A 20,000-nucleotide genomic window follows, 5' to 3' on the forward strand; every position below is an offset into this window, starting at 1 on the left:
CGCCCACATTCGACATATCGACGCCCACATTCGCCAATTTGAGCGGAGCTCCGCGGCCCGTTGGAGGGGCAGAATCGCTTGGCAACCGGCTCAGAGAAACGCACTTCTGGTTTGAACAGCCAGGTTCCTACTCACCCTTAACATGGGTCCAACTGTTCTCCTACGCCCTTAACATGGGTCCAACTGTTCTCCTACGCCCTTAACATGGGTCCAACTGTTCTCCTACTCCCTTAACATGGGTCCAACTGTTCTCCTACTCGCCCTTAACATGGGTCCAACTGTTCTCCTACACACCCTTAACATGGGTCCAACTGTTCTCCTACTCGCCCTTAACATGGGTCCAACTGTTCTCCTACGCCCTTAACATGGGTCCAACTGTTCTCCTACTCCCTTAACATGGGTCCAACTGTTCTCCTACTCGCCCTTAACATGGGTCCAACTGTTCTCCTACACGCCCTTAACATGGGTCCAACTGTTCTCCTACTCACCCTTAACATGGGTCCAACTGTTCTCCTACACACCCTTAACATGGGTCCAACTGTTCTCCTACGCCCTTAACATGGGTCCAACTGTTCTCCTACGCCCTTAACATGGGTCCAACTGTTCTCCTACACCCTTAACATGGGTCCAACTGTTCTCCTACACCCTTAACATGGGTCCAACTGTTCTCCTACGCCCTTAACATGGGTCCAACTGTTCTCCTACTCACCCTTAACATGGGTCCAACTGTTCTCCTACGCCCTTAACATGGGTCCAACTGTTCTCCTACGCCCTTAACATGGGTCCAACTGTTCAACACAACGCAGATGATCGTACGACAGTTACACTTGCACACATGCACGCATGCAGACACACACACACACACACACACACACACACACACACAAGCATAGTCCTACGCTCATACACTTCAGATTTAGATTCAGATCTCAAATCCACCTGTTGAAACTGATTTCCAATATGGAGTGGGTTTCATACCACGGTGCGATGACTAACCCACGTTCTGTTGCTCTGATTGGTTGTAGGTTTATCTATTGTTGTTTGGCCATTGATAACTGCCCTTGGACATCGAAAATAAACCCAGCTTTTCCAGACCCTTCACACATTGTTTGCGAGTTAAATGGTAAATGGACTGCACTTATATAGCGCTTTTCCACCTTAGCGGCACTCAAAGCGCTTTACAATGGCCTCTCATTCACCCATTCACTCAAAGCGCTTTACAATGGCCTCTCATTCACCCATTTATACACCAATGGTGGTAGCTGCCATGCAAGGTGCTAACCTGCTCATTGGGAGCAATTTGGGGTTAGGTGTCTTGCTCAAGGACACTTCGACATGTGGACAATCGGAGCTGGGATTCGAACCGCGGACCTTTTGATCACTGAACGACCCGCTCTACCAACTGAGCTACAGCCGCCCCAGAGGTGGGTCTGGTGAGGCCAGGATACTTGTACACTGACTCACACTCTTGAATTACTGTGCTCTGAAAGCAATTCATTTCCCGGTCAATCACATCTCCACTTCTATTCCCGCTGGAGGTTATTATTCTGCTCACTGTAGGGCTGGAAAGAAACACATTGCTACCAAATGCCTGTGTGTGTGTGTGTGTGTGTGTGTGTGTGTGTGTGTGTGTGTGTGTGTGTGTGTGTGTGTGTGTGTGTGCGTGCGTGTGTGTGTGCGTACATGCGTGCGTGTGTGTGTGTGTGCGTACATGTCTTTGTTGTGGTCTTACTAGTGATCTCCTGTGGACATCGGGTCAAAAATTAACTGCAGGTTTTTTCTTTGTGAGAGAGAGAGAAAGGTGGAGGAGGAGGAGAGGGAGGAGGAGGTGGAGGAGAGGAAGATGAGGTGGTGGTGGGGAGGAGGAGGAGGAGGAGGAGGAGGAGGAGGAGGAGGTGACAGCAGTTACTGGTGCAAAGTCTCACATGGTGAGAATGTATGCTGTGAGTGGATACACTCCGGACGCAAATACAGGAGCCCACACACAAAACCAACCTAACCCAAAATCAACCTAACCCAAAGTCAACCTAACCTTAAATCAACCTAACCCAAAGTCAACCTAACCTTAAATCAACCTAACCCAAAACCAACCTAACCCAAAACCAACCTAACCCAAAATCAACCTAACCCAAAATCAACTTACCCAAAGTCAACCTAACCCAAAGTCAACCTAACCTTAAATCAACCTAACCCAAAGTCAACCTAACCCAAAACCAACCTGACCCAAAATCAACCTAACCCAAAATCAACCTAACCCAAAACCAACCTAACCCAAAATCAACCTAACCCAAAACCAACCTAACCCAAAATCAACCTAACCCAAAATCAACCTAACCCAAAATCAACCTAACCCAAAACCAACCTAACCCAAAACCAACCTAACCCAAAATCAACCTAACCCAAAGTCAACCTAACCCAAAACCAACCTAACCCAAAATCAACCTAACCCAAAGTCAACCTAACCCAAAACCAACCTAACCCAAAATCAACCTAACCCAAAGTCAACCTAACCCAAAGTCATTAAGCAACTAAACATAATGTGCCTTGGCATTGAGCAAAAGCCTTGAAACTACCACTAAACTAACCCTAACCCTAACTCCCAAGAGTGTGTGTGTGTGTGTGTGTGTGTGTGACTCACCTGTGACGTGTAGTCTGTCCCCGCTGACCTCGATCTTGAGGAAGAGGCGTCCTCGGCGCTCCGTGTGGTCGGTCCCGCAAAGACTGGGCACGTTCATCACACACTGCTTGTGCACGTTCATGTCGCAGGCTTGGGGGCACGCACACACACACACACACACACACACACACACACACACACACACACACACACGCACACACACACACACAAACGCACACACACGCACGCACACACACACACACACACACACACGCACACACACACACACACACACACACACACACACACATACTTCAGCATTATTACTGACACGTTGAGATTCAAAAGCTTTTATCCAAAGACCTCCAGAATTGACTGTTGCTGTCATTCAAGCCTGCATGTTAAAGGAGAATGCTGGTTTTTGACAGTCTGGTCTTATTTAACAGTCAACAGTCTTATTTACGGCATATTATAAGACGTTTGACTCACCGAGATCACTTTGGTGTAATTCGGAGGCCTGTAGAAGAAATTTAAAATCCAACGCGAGCCAGTATATCCATGTAATGGCGGCGGACGGGGCACTGAGAATGCAGCTTCTAAAAAATCTATTTTCTGCCGCGAAACGGTTGTTTTCATCAATCTGTCTTTATGAATCGCTAGTTGTGCTTACATAGAGCGAGGGCTTGTTGTGGTTTTTCACATGCCTCTGTAATATGATCTTTAGAAACGTCTTTAGAAACGAAATAATCAATCAATCAAGTCTTGGTATCTTATCGGGACAGCTCAGGACTATCAGTCCTCTTCAGTCCCCCTGTTCCTCGAGGAATGGACGGGAGGGCGGAGCTACGCAGGGGGTCAGGGGGTCAGGAGGGCAGGTTGTTTCCTAAGCAACGTTAGGAAGTGGCTCATGGGTAGAGTGGAAGAATAGCCCCCTTGAAATAGCCTAGGATTCTAACGGTTATAATCGAATGTGTGATGTTCAGGTTTTAGTCTGAAGTTTAGACTCCATCTACCCTTCTTCATCTACCACGTCCGTCTCTCTCCCTCCTCCTCTTCTTCACATGGACAGGCGGGGTTGGGGGAGGATGGATGGATGTGACCACTCGTCTGGTGCTGTCCCCACATCGGGCTAATTCAATCTGCTGTCATTAGGGGCTGTGATAACGCAGCCACCGGAGACACAGAGCAGAGACGGACGGCTTGAGAGATGGAGGGAGAGATGGAGGGAGAGATGGAGGGAGAGATGGAGGGAGAGATGGAGGGAGAGATGGAGGGAGAGACGGAGGGAGAGATGGAGGGAGAGATGGAGGGAGAGATGGAGGGAGAGACGGAGGGAGAGATGGAGGGAGAGATGGAGGGAGAGATGGAGGGAGAGATGGAGGGAGAGATGGAGGGAGAGATGGAGGGAGAGATGGAGGGAGAGATGGAGGGAGAGATGGAGGGAGAGACGGAGGGAGAGATGGAGGGAGAGATGGAGGGAGAGACGGAGGGAGAGATGGAGGGAGAGATGGAGGGAGAGATGGAGGGAGAGATGGAGGGAGAGACGGAGGGAGAGATGGAGGGAGAGATGGAGGGAGAGATGGAGGGAGAGATGGAGGGAGAGATGGAGGGAGAGACGGAGGGAGAGATGGAGGGAGAGACGGAGGGAGAGATGGAGGGAGAGACGGAGGGAGAGACGGAGGGAGAGATGGAGGGAGAGATGGAGGGAGAGACGGAGGGAGAGACGGAGGGAGAGATGGAGGGAGAGATGGAGGGAGAGATGGAGGAGCGGAAAGGCTGACCGAGGACATGAGCGACAGACAGAGAGTGAGGGGGCGGATTACGAGATAGAAGGTAGAGCGAGAGAAAGAGAGCGAGAGAGAGAGAAAGGGAATAGGAGATACACGAAGGGAGAGGGGTGGAGTGAGAGAGAGAGGAGGGAGGAGACGAGAGATGACATCGGGCAGAGGAATGGAGAGAGCGGGAGAAAGAAAGAGAGAACGACAGTGGAGGTAAAGACTGAGGAGAACGTGAGGAGAGGGGTGGAGGAGAGAGAAAGAGAGACCAACACTGAAAGGACAAACTGGGGGCGTTGCAGAGAATTCTGGGTAATTCCCTGGGTTTTTCATGAGAAGCACACTCAGGGCATATTCCCATTTGTCTATTTATTATTGCTACGTCTAGTGGCGAGGCAGAAGGGCATGCAAAGCACACACACACACACACACACACACACACACACACACACGATACTCACTATCACACTTCATCCCTTGGTGGATGAGTCCGTATAGCAGGGAGCCACAGTGGTCACAGAAGGTGGGGCTCCCGTAGGTGTGGATCTTAAACTTGTGCTTGCTCCTGGGGTCCTGGGAACACAAACGCAGCGCAAACCTATCAGCTAGGGGACAAACGTGTCACACATCCCAATTAAATTATGAAAGAAAAAAGAGTGTCCTTGGTCTCTTAAGAATATTATCTTGTTATTAATGTGAACTAGTTATGGCTCCGTGCCAGTCGTTTACAATCACAGTCATGTAATAGGACTGTGAATGAGGAGGTGGTGCGCTTAGCAACAAGTTGCAGTGGGCATATTTATAAAGAGACATTTTAGTCACTCTAATGAGATCCTCTATATTCAGTAACTCAAGAGGTGGTAGCAAGGAGGGAGAGAGAGAGAGAGAGAGAGAGAGAGAGAGAGAGAGAGGGAGAGAGAGAGAGAGATACTTATCCTTGGAAATAAATATTTCTTTAGAAACCCATGCACAACTCTAGTCCCAAAGGCCAAATTACTTCTGGTTTTCGAAACTTGACCGACTTGACCTGACTGCTGATAGAATAAATTAATATTACCGCAACAAGAAGGTAATAACTGAAATAAAACGAGAGAAGTGGATCCAAACGGACCATTATGCTCTCCCTGCAGGTGATTGGCTAACGAGCTCAGCACGCTGGCGCATCGCCGCTGAGTACTACAGTACCTACTGTCGACACTCGCCCACGACTCAATTAAGGCGCCGCGAATCACCACACATCCCACAATTCAACGCCCGCCAGAATGGAAGAAGATCAGATGGGGCGGGAGCGCCACAGTCGCACGTTGATTCTTCGACGCTGTTTTTGGTTCCACATTGTGTAGCTGTGTGTACGTGGGACGCTGATGTGCATGCAGGGGTATGATGAGGTTCTCCGCTCGGATGACTAAGGCGGAAAAGCGTTCCTGCCGGGCTAACACATGGAGAACCGTTGGAGAACGGAGCCAGCGGCGTGTGAGAGATACAGTACGTTGCTGTAAGAGTTCGGTTCACAGCGGGTTTAACTGAACCTTGAGGGGACGTCGGTGTCAGACTAGGTTGTAATGTCAAGATAACTTACAAAAAAATGTATTGCTTGAAATAGTAACTCAATAATGAAAAAATAATGTTGATATGAGCCACGTGCCTGGAAAAAAGCATTGCTTTTAGATCTTGTTGATGGCTGGTGACCTTTGACATGTCCTGAGGCGCTGATGAGCGAGGGTTTATAGATCACCATCGAGGCGGAAGGACCGATCTGAAGGAGGGGTCGGAACACAGGATATGACACGTCGGAGCCAACCCAACGGACATCCTGTAACGTTACCTCACGGTGACATCTGATTTTCTGAAATGGAAACCGCTCCGGAAATATGTATAGAACGTGCGCTGACATTCCTCATTGTCCTGTCATGAATGAAAAACGTTCCCCATTCAAAGCTTGCTACTGTACATTACAGTAGAGCCCCCCCTAATGCTCCAGGTGTGTTGTCATTACAAAGCCAAATCATAACAAGCTAATCAGAGCCTGAGGGACCTGTGGTGGTCCTCCTCCCGAACACAGCGGATGCGTCATAGCTACTGTATCTGTAATAATTACACAGGCACAAATCAAGACGGCTTCTCGCAGAACTAACCTTCCCACAGACAGTCATGCTAACAACAAACTCATTATCACTGGCGTGGGGGAGTGAGCGAGAGAGAAAGGGAGAGCGACAGAGGGTGAGAGAGAGAGAGAGAAAATCACTTCGGCGAACGAGTGATTGTGGAGGGAGCGTGAGTCATTGATGAGAGGATTCCAGAACATTCTAATGTTTGTGGCCGGAGACGTTTTTTTCTATTTCCGTTCGTATCCGCTCTGCTGACTAATTTTACTTTGAAGAGGGATTTCTTGAGCATGAAAACACAATCGATAATGTCGATATGTCAACAGCGTGGACAGCTAGACTGGGATCTTTGTGTCATTTCACTTTCTCTATTGGGAATAACCCCTACACAGCAGGGCACTGCTAGGTCATGAGAGACTGAATAACAGACCTTGGAGAGAACAGAACATGAGGTTAGCTCTCTTCCTGTCATCTCTGATATCTCTTCATCTGCCCATGGCTGAGCTGTTCCTTCCTTCACTCTCCCTGTCTAGGAACCAGACTCTTTTTTCTTCTTCCACCCTCACTGTTTCTCTCTGTTCCCTGCCTCCTCTCTCTCTCTCTCCCCCCATCGTCCTCCCTCTCTCCCCTGTCTCTCTCTCCCCCCCCCCCCCTCTCTTTCTCTCTCTCCATCTCTTCCACATGCTGTCGTTCCGAGTCCGAGATGCGTGGCCCGTTCCGGTTTCCCTTCTGTCCTTCCTATCTAAAACACTAGAACGTGCTTCGTTAACCAACTATCTTCGTACCTCCACCAGAACAACATCCTGGACCCTCATCAGTCCGGGTTCAAGGCTGGCCACTTGACAGAGACCGCCCTCCTTGCAGTGACGGAGTCCCTCCATGCCACGAGAGCAAACGCTGTCTCTTCTGTCCTGATACTCTTAGACCGGTCAACAGCATTTGGTAGACCACCAGATCCTCCTCTCCACCCTCGAGGAGAAAGGCGTCGCTGGTTCTGCACGCTCCCTGTTTGCATCCTACCTGACGGGCCGCTCCTACCAGGTGACATGGAGAGGGTCGACGTCGGAACCGCGTAGTCTGACTACGGGGGTTCCACAAGGGTCTGTCCTGGGTCCTCTCCTGTTTTCCCTCTACACTACATCTCTGGGCTCTGTCATTCGCTCGCATGGCTTCTCCTATCATTGCAATGCCGATGACACCCAACTGGTCCTGTCATTTCCCCCTTCTGATACCCAAGTAGAGACACGCATAGCTGGGTGCTTGGCTGACATCTCGGAGTGGATGGTGACACACCACCTCAAGCTCAATCTAGACAAGACTGAGCTGCTGTTCCTCCCGGGGAAGGGCAGTCCGCACAAGGACCTGGCCATCACCATTGAAGACAAAGTGGTGACGTCAACTCAGACTGCGAGGCATCTGGATGTGACCTTGGATGACCAACTGTCGTTCTCCGCACATATCACGTCCGTCACACGCTCTTGCAGATTCATGCTGTACAACATCAGGAGGATTCGCCCTTTCCTCACTGAGAAAATGGCGCAGATGCTCATCCAGGCCCTGGTCATCTCCCGCCTAGTCTACGGCAACTCCCTCCTTGCTGGGGCCCCGGCATCAGCCATTGAACCCCTGGTTTGAAATTGAGTGTTGAACATGTTTTTGAATGATTTTTCACGGTGCCCACCCACATCCATTGTATGACCAAAACGGTGGTAGAGCAATTATCAACTTTCTCAAAAGTGCTTTGTCAACATTTTGATCTGAATCATTGTATATGATCATAAGTAACCTTAAAACAGGGCTAAACATGCATTTTCCCTTTACTACTCCTTTAAATAATTACACTTACATTTCATGAATAAAATGATCAAACAATTTCAGGACACATTTTAGGCTATCTGTTGACATGGGCGTCACCAGGATTTCTTATGTGGATGGAACAGGAGAACTGTAGCTGGGCCACACACCCAGGGGGCCACACACCCAGGGGGCCACACACCCCGGGGGCCACACACCCAGGGGGCCACACACCCAGGGGGCCACACACCCCGGGGGCCACACACCCAGGGGGCCACACACCCAGGGGGCCACACACCCAGGGGGCCACACACCCAGGGGGCCACACTGTAGGTGGGCGGTCTGGGGGTCCTACATGAGGAACATTATGAGCAGCTTTCTGTTTCTGATTGGATGGTTCCGAATCTTTGGTGCGAACTCGTTTTATAAACTGAAACAAGTTCGTTTTTTAGCATTAGTTTGTTTTGCAAGCTTACGCAACATGGTAGCTACCTTTCCATCATTTAAATGCGCACAGTGGAAATTCGCAGACTCTGAACCAATCAGGGAAGAAATGTAAAGATAGCTGGAACCCAGGCTTTGGTTACGGTGCCATCCAGACCAGGCTACCGCAATGGGTCAAAAAGTAGTAGTACTGCTGAATGATACAATCGGTGCATTGAGGATACGATTACTACCCCCGAGGCCTCACTGTCGTGGTACATTGACTCTTCCTAAGTTAAATGCAGTTATTGTAAGTCACTTTGGATAATAGAGCCTGGTAAATGACTGTAATGTAATGTTCCAGAAGGGGAGAAGAGAGGAAGTGTGTGAAGATAACCTCTACTGTCAGACCTAGAGGCTGCTCTCTGCCTGTGTGTGTGTGTGTGTGTGTGTGTGTGTCTGCGTGTGTGTGTGTGTGTGTGTGTGTGTGTGCGTGTGTGTGTGTGAGAGAGAGAGGAGCCGTTATATTCATACAGTAGGTTGTGGCACAGACCCAGGAAAGCAGATGAATGCATTATGCGCCTCCATTATTCTCTCTCTCTCTCTCTCTCGCTCTCTGTCCTCAGAATTGTTTACTGGTGAAAGGGACTCAGAGAGAGAATCATCCCTGACAATCGGATGAGGCGCATCCTGTCTTCCCTTCCTCCTCCCCTGCTCCCCAGGGATGAGTGAGAATGAAAGGATAGAAGGAGAGGTCAGGATCAGTGCTCTAGTGTCATATATACAATCATACATAATACATTCCTACTGTACAGTAGGTAGGTACGTACATACACACATACACACATACACACAGTACTTACATACATACATACTATAAATACATACACACAGTACTTACATACACACATACATACATACATACATACATACACACAGTACTTACATACATACATACTATAAATACATACACACAGTACTTACATACATACATACATACATACATACATACATACATACATACATACACACACACATACATACATACATACATACATACTATAAATACATACACACAGTACTTACATACATACATACATACATACTTACATACATACATACTATAAATACATACACACAGTACTTATACTTATACTTATATATACTACATACATACATACATACATACTATAAATACATACACACAGTACTTACATACATACATACATACATACATTGTTTTGCATTTTGTTTTTCGAATAAAATATTATTTTTCAAGTCATCATATATTTATCATTCAATAATAATATACTGTTATAATATTGTATCAAATCGATATTGTGATCCCAATATCGTGTATCGTACCGTATCGTGAAATGAGTATGATAAAAGCATCTAATAAATTACTAAAATGTCAAAAAGACATGCTAACAGACAGACATGCTAACACACAGACATGCTAACAGACGGACATGCTAACAGACAGACATGCTAACAGACAGACATGCTAACAGACGGACATGCTAACAGACGGACATGCTAACAGACAGACATGCTAACAGACGGACATGCTAACAGACGGACATGCTAACAGACAGACATGCTAACACACAGACATGCTAACACACAGACATGCTAACACACAGACATGCTAACAGACAGACATGCTAACAGAGGCTCTAATCGATAGAGATACCAACATACAGATGCTAACAGGCAGCAGCACAGACAGGCAGACAAGCTAACAGAAACACTAACTGACATGCTGACAGGCAGGGCTGAAAATTAACACCTGCCACCGGCTACATGCAGGTGAAATGTCCAATTGGCGACTAGATTTCGGAAGGCTATCTGAAAAATATATCTACTTGGCTGGTAGATTTTTTAATCTACAGTCCTCTTGGCAGGTGACTCACCGTGAGCCAAAAAGTTAATTTTCACCCCTGCTCACAGGAATTCTATCTTTCAACACGATGGGACAACTGTATACTGGAACATAATTTAATTACCCAGCCTACATCACAAACACATATTTAGACAAACATACTCCAGGAGCTTGCTCCATCGCCTTGTTGAGAGGGGTCAGGGAAGAATTTTTACAGCTCACTTATCTGGCCCCCGGGTGATTACTGTTTTTTTGCTTCCCTCTGGAATATGTAGAGAGTGGGTCGTATGCCCACCTCCCTTGTTCTCTGTAAAGCGCATTGTGTTGCCTCTGGGTATGAAATGCGCTATACAAATAAAGCTTTGATTGATTGATTGATTGATTGACTGATAGCCTGATAGATATGACAGATAGTATAGTAAATTGCCAGTTTGTGGGGTGGGGGGAGTTTGGAAACCATTAACTGTCTAGTTGTGTAGTAGGACTGGTATGAGGAAATTATTAGCACTGATAAGATACTGTAAGGACAAGCAATTATCCAGTTTGCCTGGACCCGTAATATGGGAAATAAACATTCTATTCTATTCTATCGATAACCGACAGACATCCTTACTGATATGCTAACGGGCAACTGGGAGCCGGAAGGAGGTTGTTGTCGCTGAAGCGAGATGATGATGATGATGATGGCGTAACTCCACAGAGCGTGAGAGCCACATCATGCAGAAGATGAAGATGCGAAAGACCAAAGTGACAATGAGTGAAAAACAGCCACGCTAATTATAGCTCAGCGTGGCGAGCGTGGCGTTCCCACCGGGAGAGGACACGACGGATCCAGGAGTCATCCCGCTGACATGTTGTGACCAATTTCCCAATGTGAGATAAGAGCGTGTGTGTGTGTGTGTGTGTGTGTGTGTGTGTGTGTGTGTGTGTGTGTGTGTGTGTGTGTTTGGGGTGCGTTCTTGGATCGTCTCAAGGGTGTATTCAACACCGAGTCCACTTGAGGACACACTCCTAGAGATTTTTTTTCGTTTCAAATCTTTATTTATGCTCGAGAGGCACTGAGTTGCCCTCATTTACAGCGACGACGAGCGAACAATACATAAACAACAACAGCAACAACAAAAGGACACACAATACACAATAACACCTGGCCTCACAATACACACTAACACCTGGCCTCACAATACACAATAACACCTGGCCTCACAATACACACTAACACCTGGCCTCACAATACACAATAACACCTGTTATAATAATGTAATACAGCACAGATACAGGGGAGGATGAACAACGGTAAACAACCCTTACTACTGTGTGTGGGTGTGTGTGTGTGTGTGTGTGTGCGTGTGAAAGCCTTTCCGTGCGCGGCGCAAAGTTAACAACTGTGTTGTTGCCATGGTGATGATTTGGTTGGAGATAATTCAGCAGGAGAGAGAGAGAGAGAGAGAGAGAGAGAGAGAATAGAGGACAGGGGAAGGAATAATGTTTCTAATGAGAGAAGATTTCTCTCTGCAGCTGTAATGAAGTCTGCGTCGGCCATTCACATCATATAACATACTCACATGCAGCTCAACGGAGTGAGAGTTTGAAAAACGGTAGAAACTGTGTGAAAATGGGGCCAATTAAAGTACGGTATGCGAATCAAACGCCGTACACACAGACCAGCTTGACCTAGAGAGTGGTGAGTTCCGCTCTGGACGTCCGAGTATCTACTACTACATGTCTGGTCAGACAAGGTGACGGACGTCTGGATACACTCAGAAACATCAGCGAGACAGGATGAGCAAAAAAACAGTTGTAGAGGGGGCGCCGTTGTGATTCCCACTGAGGGTAAAGGTGGTGGGTTATCTAAGAACATGTGTGTGTGTGTGTGTGTGTGTGAGAGAGAGAGAGAGAGAGAGAGAGAGAGAGAGAGAGAGAGACAGAAGGAAGGAGAGTGTGGGGGTGAGGCCCAGCTGTGTGTGGGCTGAGATGCTGTAGCGAGCCACACTGCCTCCTCTGTGAGTAGGGAGGGCGCCCTCCTCCTCACTCCTCCTCACTCCTCCTCACTCCTCCTCACTCCTCCTCACTCTTCTCCTCACTCCTCCTCACTCCTCCTCACTCTCCTCCTCACTCCTCCTCACTCTCCTCCTCACTCTCCTCCTCACTCCTCCTCACTCTCCTCCTCACTCCTCCTCACTCCTCCTCACTCCTCCTCACTCCTCCTCACTCTTCTCCTCACTCCTCCTCACTCCTCCTCACTCTCCTCCTCACTCCTCCTCACTCTCCTCCTCACTCTCCTCCTCACTCCTCCTCACTCTCCTCCTCACTCCTCCTCACTCCTCTTCACTCTTCTCCTCACTCCTCCTCACTCTCCTCCTCACTCCTCCTCACTCTCCTCCTCACTCTCCTCACTCTCCTCCTCACTCCTCCTCACTCCTCTTCACTCTCCTCCTCACTCCTCCTCACTCTCCTCCTCACTCCTCCTCACTCCTCTTCACTCCTCCTCACTCTCCTCCTCACTCCTCCTCACTCTCCTCCTCACTCCTCCTCACTCCTCCTCACTCTCCTCCTCACTCCTCCTCCTCACTCCTCCTCACTCTCCTCCTCACTCCTCCTCACTCTCCTCCTCACTCCTCCTCCTCACTCTCCTCCTCACTCCTCCTCACTCCTCCTCACTCCTCCTCACTCTCCTCCTCACTCCTCCTCCTCACTCCTCCTCCTCACTTCTCCTCCTCACTCCTCCTCACTCTCCTCCTCACTCCTCCTCACTCCTCCTCACTCCTCCTCACTCCTCCTCACTCCTCTTCACTCCTCCTCACTCCTCTTCACTCCTCCTCACTCCTCCTCACTCCTCCTCACTCCTCCTCACTCCTCTTCACTCCTCCTCACTCCTCCTCACTCTCCTCCTCACTCCTCCTCACTCTCCTCCTCACTCCTCCTCCTCACTCCTCCTCACTCCTCTTCACTCCTCCTCCCTCTCCTCCTCACTCCTCCTCACTCCTCCTCACTCCTCCTCACTCTCCTCTTCACTCCTCCTCACTCCTCCTCACTCCTCCTCACTCCTCTTCACTCCTCCTCACTCCTCCTCACTCCTCCTCACTCTCCTCCTCACTCCTCCTCACTCTTCTCCTCACTCCTCCTCACTCCTCCTCACTCTCCTCTTCACTCCTCCTCACTCCTCCTCACTCCTCTTCACTCCTCCTCACTCCTCTTCACTCCTCCTCACTCCTCCTCACTCCTCCTCACTCTCCTCCTCACTCCTCCTCACTCTCCTCCTCACTTCTCCTCACTCCTCTTCACTCCTCCTCACTCCTCCTCACTCCTCTTCACTCCTCCTCACTCTCCTCCTCACTCTCCTCCTCACTCCTCCTCACTCCTCCTCACTCCTCCTCACTCCTCCTCCTCACTCCTCGGTCCTCCTCACTTCTCCTCACTCTCCTCCTCACTCCTCCTCACTCTCCTCCTCCCTCCTCCTCACTCCTCCTCACTCTCCTCCTCACTCCTCCTCACTCCTCCTCACTTCTCCTCACTCCTCCTCACTTCTCCTCACTCCTCCTCACTCAGACTGTCATGCACACTGACCTCCCCTCCACATTCACAGTGAACACACATTAAGTGCCACAGTCGGTGCGTCTCATCCGATGTTCAGTAAAGTGCGAATCCTGTCTGAAAAAACAGGACGCTGAGAGGAGGTAGAGAACAGGTTGACTCTGAGCTGAGAGGAGGTAGAGAACAGGTTGGCTCTGAGCTGAGAGGAGGTAGAGAACAGGTTGACTCTGAGCTGAGAGGAGGTAGAGTACAGGTTGACTCTGAGCTGAGAGGAGGTAGAGAACAGGTTGCCTCTGAGCTGAGAGGAGGTAGAGAACAGGTTGACTCTGAGCTGAGAGGAGGTAGAGAACAGGTTGCCTCTGAGCTGAGAGGAGGTAGAGAACAGGTTGAGTCTGAGCTGAGAGGAGGTAGAGAACAGGTTGACTCTGAGCTGAGAGGAGGTTAAGAACAGGTTGACTCTGAGCTGAGAGGAGGTAGAGAACAGGTTGGCTCTGAGCTGAGAGGAGGTAGAGAACAGGTTGACTCTGAGCTGAGAGGAGGTAGAGTACAGGTTGACTCTGAGCTGAGAGGAGGTAGAGAACAGGTTGACTCTGAGCTGAGAGGAGGTAGAGAACAGGTTGACTCTGAGCTGAGAGGAGGTAGAGAACAGGTTGACTCTGAGCTGAGAGGAGGTAGAGAACAGGTTGCCTCTGAGCTGAGAGGAGGTAGAGAACAGGTTGGCTCTGAGCTGAGAGGAGGTAGAGAACAGGTTGACTCTGAGCTGAGAGGAGGTAGAGAACAGGTTGCCTCTGAGCTGGGAGGAGGTAGAGAACAGGTTGGCTCTGAGCTGAGAGGAGGTAGAGAACAGGTTGACTCTGAGCTGAGAGGAGGTAGAGAACAGGTTGACTCTGAGCTGAGAGGAGGTAGAGAACAGGTTGACTCTGAGCTGAGAGGAGGTAGAGAACAGGTTGACTCTGAGCTGAGAGGAGGAAGAGAACAGGTTGACTCTGAGCTGAGAGGAGGTAGAGAACAGGATGGCTCTGAGCTGAGAGGAGGTAGAGAACAGGTTGCCTCTGAGCTGAGAGGAGGTAGAGAACAGGTTGACTCTGAGCTGAGAGGAGGTAGAGAACAGGTTGCCTCTGAGCTGAGAGGAGGTAGAGAACAGGTTGCCTCTGAGCTGAGAGGAGGTAGAGAACAGGTTGCCTCTGAGCTGAGAGGAGGTAGAGAACAGGTTGCCTCTGAGCTGAGAGCAGGGCCGGAGAGTCATGTCCAAGTCAGGCCACGAGCCGAGCCGACGCGGTGAGATGGAACACTTTCAGTGTAAACCGAGGTTTTTAGAGTTTTTCCGAGTGTGACCATAGCTAGCAACGAGCCGGTGCGCGCGCCGACGTTATTGACACAGAACTGTACTGCACAAAACAGAAATATTTAAACCTGTACTAGTCAGATACATGCCAGGGAAGCCAGGAATAGGGCTAAACATGAAATTCATATCATATTCATAATTCATAATTCATATCCATATCCTTTAAGCATTTAATACAAATAATATCCACTGAAATATGCGTGACTGTGCCCCTTTAAAGCAGAGGTGAGAGGATGAGTGCTGAAGGGAAGTTACCAGAACACATAACCTCTTCTCACAAGTCTATTAAAGACATGACTGGAATAACAGCGTGCCGAGACGTCATGGGGAGATCAAAGCCTACGATGGAGACAGACCTTCTTATAAAGATGTCATCGTCCCAATCATGTATCACCAAGCAGCTTCACTATGAGCCATAAACATCCAGGATATACTGGAGAAGGAGCTTACTGCTGTGGTACTGTAATAGCACTGTATGTGTGTGTGTGTGTGTGTGTGTGTGTGTGTGTGTGTGTGTGTGTGTGTGTGTGTGTGTGTGTGCGTGTGTGTGCGCGAATGTGTGACAGAATGAAAAAAAGAAGAGGAAGAGCAAGGGAGTTAGGTGTGTGTGTGTGTGTGTGTGTGTGTGTGTGTGTGTGTGTGTGTGTGTGTGTGTCTACAGGCAAGCTTCCCTTGCTATAAAAGAAAGGGAAACCCATAGAGAAAATATTGACTATCCATCTCTTTCTCCCTATCCATCTCTTTATTTCTCTCTATCACACACACATACACACCCTCTCTCTCTCTCTCCCTCTCTCTCTCTCTCTCTCCCTCTCTCTCTCTCTCTCTCTCTCTCTCCCTCTCTCTCTCTCTCTCTCTCCCTCTCTCTCTCTCTCTCTCTCTCTCTCCCTCTCTCTCTCTCTCTCTCTCTCTCTCTCCCTCCCTCTCTCTCTCTCTCTCTCTCTCTCTCTCTCTCTCTCTCTCCCTCTCTCTCTCTCTCTCTCTCCCTCTCTCTCTCTCTCTCTCTCTCTCTCCCTCTCTCTCTCTCTCTCTCTCTCTCTCTCTCCCTCTCTCTCTCTCTCTCTCTCTCTCTCCCTCTCTCTCTCTCTCTCTCTCTCTCTCTCCCTCTCTCTCTCTCTCTCTCTCTCTCTCTCTCTCTCTCTCTCTAGTCTTGTTTAATGGGCCAGAGTGAGTCTATACTGTAGATTCACACTGAAGGCTCATTACGTGAAAGACAGATTTATGACCTATAACACCAGAGGAGCAGTAGCAGAGGGCCTTGTGTGTGTGTGTGTGTGTGTGTGTGTGTGTGGGTGTGTGTGTGTGTGTGCTTGTACAGTATGTGTATTGTACATAATGTGCATTGTGGTTTCTATGCACCTGACAAACAACTGTATACTAAATGTGCCACTGTGTGTTAAGTAGGCTGTGTGTGCTTTGCAACTGTAAACAATGCATGTTTAAGTGTATTCTTTGTGCTCCGGTGTGTGTGTGTGCGCGTGTGTGTGTGTGGGGGGGGTGTGTGTGTGTGTGTGTGTGTGTGTGTGTGTGTGTGTGTGTGTGTGCTGTGTTCTGAAAGCGAGCATGTGTTTTCTCCTAGGGTACAGTAATGTGTGTGGTGTATCTGTCAGTAGTGTTGTGATTCTGTCTCTGTTTGCACGCCTCTCTAGACTCGTTGGTGAATTAAACATCAAAAGACATTGGGATATCAAACACACACACACACACACACACACACACACACACACGCCCACACACACGCCCACACACTTGACATATAAGCCCCTCATTAGTGGAGACTAGTTATGTCAGCTATCTTTGAGAGAGCCCAGGGATTGTGGGATATATGGGTTGGTAATTATATGATCATTATGGGCTAGGATCTGTTACGCACCCAAGAAGGATAGCTCAGTCGAGGGGTATGTAGGGTATGTAAACATAGTATCACAACAAAAACACTTACCTAGTCAGAGCTTTCAGGAAGGAGGAAGAGCAAGTGACATTGAAGTAAGGCTGCAAATATTATTATTATTATTATTATTATTATTTTTTTTTTTTTATTTATTTATTTATTTATTTTTTTTTTTTTTATTGTGTGTTTTTCCATCTAATATTGAATTGTGTTATAATATTATCTTGATAATTGATTAGTATAATTTCAATAAACATTATTAACTTTTGATCACGTCCGAGCGCCATCACATTATCTTAGGTCACTTGATAGAGTCAAGAACTCCGCCTACAGAATGAGATTGATGAATAAATTAGACTATTGATAAAGGTAATCTTGTTTCCCTGTACAAAACAGGGTGGTGCCCCATACGAGTTTTGATTTAATGTCTTAAATCCATTTTCCTTCATATTTGTGATAACCGCGGTATAATTATAAATGATACTGGTCATAGTCATGACTCTAAGCGTAGAGCACGCTACAGGCATGAGTCCTGGGCCCTGTCTTATTTACCATCTACTGTATATTAATAATAATAATAACAATAATAATAATACTGTGTCATCTCTGAACGGCTGTCATGTTCATCAGATGACACAGTTGTATATTGTTATGCAGATTCTGTGCAACTGGCCATTGAGAATCTGCAATAGTCTTTTAACCCTTTCGATACGACCACGTCACCGGCAACATTTTAAAAATATCTAACAAATATTTAATAATATTAAAAAAAAATCTAACAAATCAAAAAAAATCCTCACTCCAACACTTGCTGAAAGCTGAGAAACTGCGCTTTCTAGTATTATAGGGATAATCCAATTATTAAAAATGTTGTCACTGTACTTTCAGGGTTAAAAGGGTTAATGCTTTGCAAGATGCACCCATGCACTACCGTGAACGGGTCTGCCACTGAGAGAGTCTGAGAATACAAACGCCTTGGTATTTGGCTCGATGAGGAACTCACATTAAAACATGGGCATTGTTGCTAGTAAATTGCAGCACAACGATTGGCTATTTGTACAGGAACAGAGCCAGGTTCCCGATGATTAGCACAAAGAGCCATTCCAGCGGTTTTCCTGTCTGTTTCGGATTACGAGGATGTGATGCCGCTGCGTCCCCTATTAAGCCATTAGCCTCCGTATATCACTCAGCCATCAGATTTATTACTGGTGATAGTTATAATACTCACCACTGTAATCTGTATAATAGGGTTGGATGGTCCTCTCTGGTAGAGGGATGAGAACTGCACTGGGATCAGTTTTTTATGAAGCCACAACTGGGGATAGTCTGAATTAGATCACTCCTTTATTAGAATGGACCTCTGGACCCTTTTATATATGATCCAGCCGCTGGCTGACACTTAAAGCGCCTCGAGTTTGTACTGCGCCTGGAAGATCTGTCTTTAGCTTCTGTGCCCTGTCATAGAATTTACAACTGGCCTCAAGACCTTCCTATTCCAAACACCTTAAACCTTTGTTCTCTCTCTCCTTTTTGTAATTCTCCACCTCCCTCAACCGTTCACATAGACAGGGTTTGGCCTCCAGGAGGTCCACACACCTAGAAATGTCTACTCCAGAATAACCAACCTTTGTCCCTTTGTCTCCAAGAAATTGCCGCCTTTTCTCATGTCACATGTCTGTATTCTCGGCCACGCCTGCCATTTCATATGACGTGCAATGAGTTAGCCAATCACATCCTCAAAGCGCCGTACCTGTGTTTTGCTTGAATATAAGACTGTGCATGACAAGCTTTGAATTCACTTCTTTGGATGAACCACTCTTGTTGCGTTGTCCGGAAGTCCTTGCGCTCGTATGTTTTCTCAATAAACCAGACTTAACCTGTTTGATGCGAATCTTGGTAAATCCTTTTTGACTAGATCAGTTAAAATCCATTACAGCCCGACTCATGTAACCTCCTGCAAGGCCCATTGAAATGAGCTACTCTAGGGTCCGCTTTAGAACATCATTGTTTATGTAATCCTGTTTATGCTTCTTTATGTAAAAGTTTCTTGATTTTGACTATTGCTGCAGTATGTAATTGCTCACGACACGGCAACTACTCAGTGTAATTTCCAGTATAAATAAAGTTTGAATTAATAAATCTCCCATGTTTTCAGCAGCCTGGGAAGCCATGACAGGCGTGGTCTCAAACGAGCTGTGTTCGGAATCGCTCCCTATTCACTGCACTATATAGGGCGTCAGCCATTTTGTTTGTAGTGTCCGAATTCTCCACGAAATTTTCATTCCCTATATAGTCCACTATTTATTACCCACAATTCACCTTGATTTGCAGGGAACAGTGCATGTACCCTACATTTTCTCCGTTCCCAAGGTAGTTCACTACATGGTGAACCCTATATAGGGAATAGGGAACGAGGGAGCGATTCCCAACACAGCTACGGTGCACTCTGTGTGGACCTCTGGAGGACTTCTTCACCAGCGGAGGTACAGCAAAGACAGCGAGAGGTCCTCTCTCTTCAGGGAGACAGTGGTCCACTCAAAGGGCTTTAGGACTTGTTCCAGTTCTTCAGGAAGCCTCCACTGACTCCATTTCTCAGATCCAGGAAGTGCTTCTCTGGACGGTGACCTCAGG

At 47.7% G+C, this 20,000-nt stretch overlaps 1 protein-coding gene across 1 annotated transcript in view; it reads right to left on the minus strand.

The window, feature by feature from the left end:
- The window catches only part of LOC311327862 (protein kinase C alpha type-like), a gene marked incomplete at its 3' end in the record, with an annotated part of 28,352 nt that extends 23,393 nt beyond the window's left edge, over positions 1-4,959 (minus strand). Inside the window, exons 1-2 of the mRNA XM_084460967.1 lie at positions 4,854-4,959; positions 2,639-2,767 (exon numbers count right to left, since the gene is read on the minus strand). Coding sequence (XP_084317093.1) covers positions 2,639-2,767; positions 4,854-4,866 — 142 coding nt within the window. The 5' untranslated portion in view covers positions 4,867-4,959. The remainder of the gene's footprint in view (positions 1-2,638; positions 2,768-4,853) is intronic.
- Positions 4,960-20,000: the final 15,041 nt, after the last annotated feature.

This window comes from Borostomias antarcticus (genome assembly GCF_949987555.1).
Source record: "Borostomias antarcticus genome assembly, chromosome: 35".
NCBI classification, from domain to species: domain Eukaryota; kingdom Metazoa; phylum Chordata; class Actinopteri; order Stomiiformes; family Stomiidae; genus Borostomias; species Borostomias antarcticus.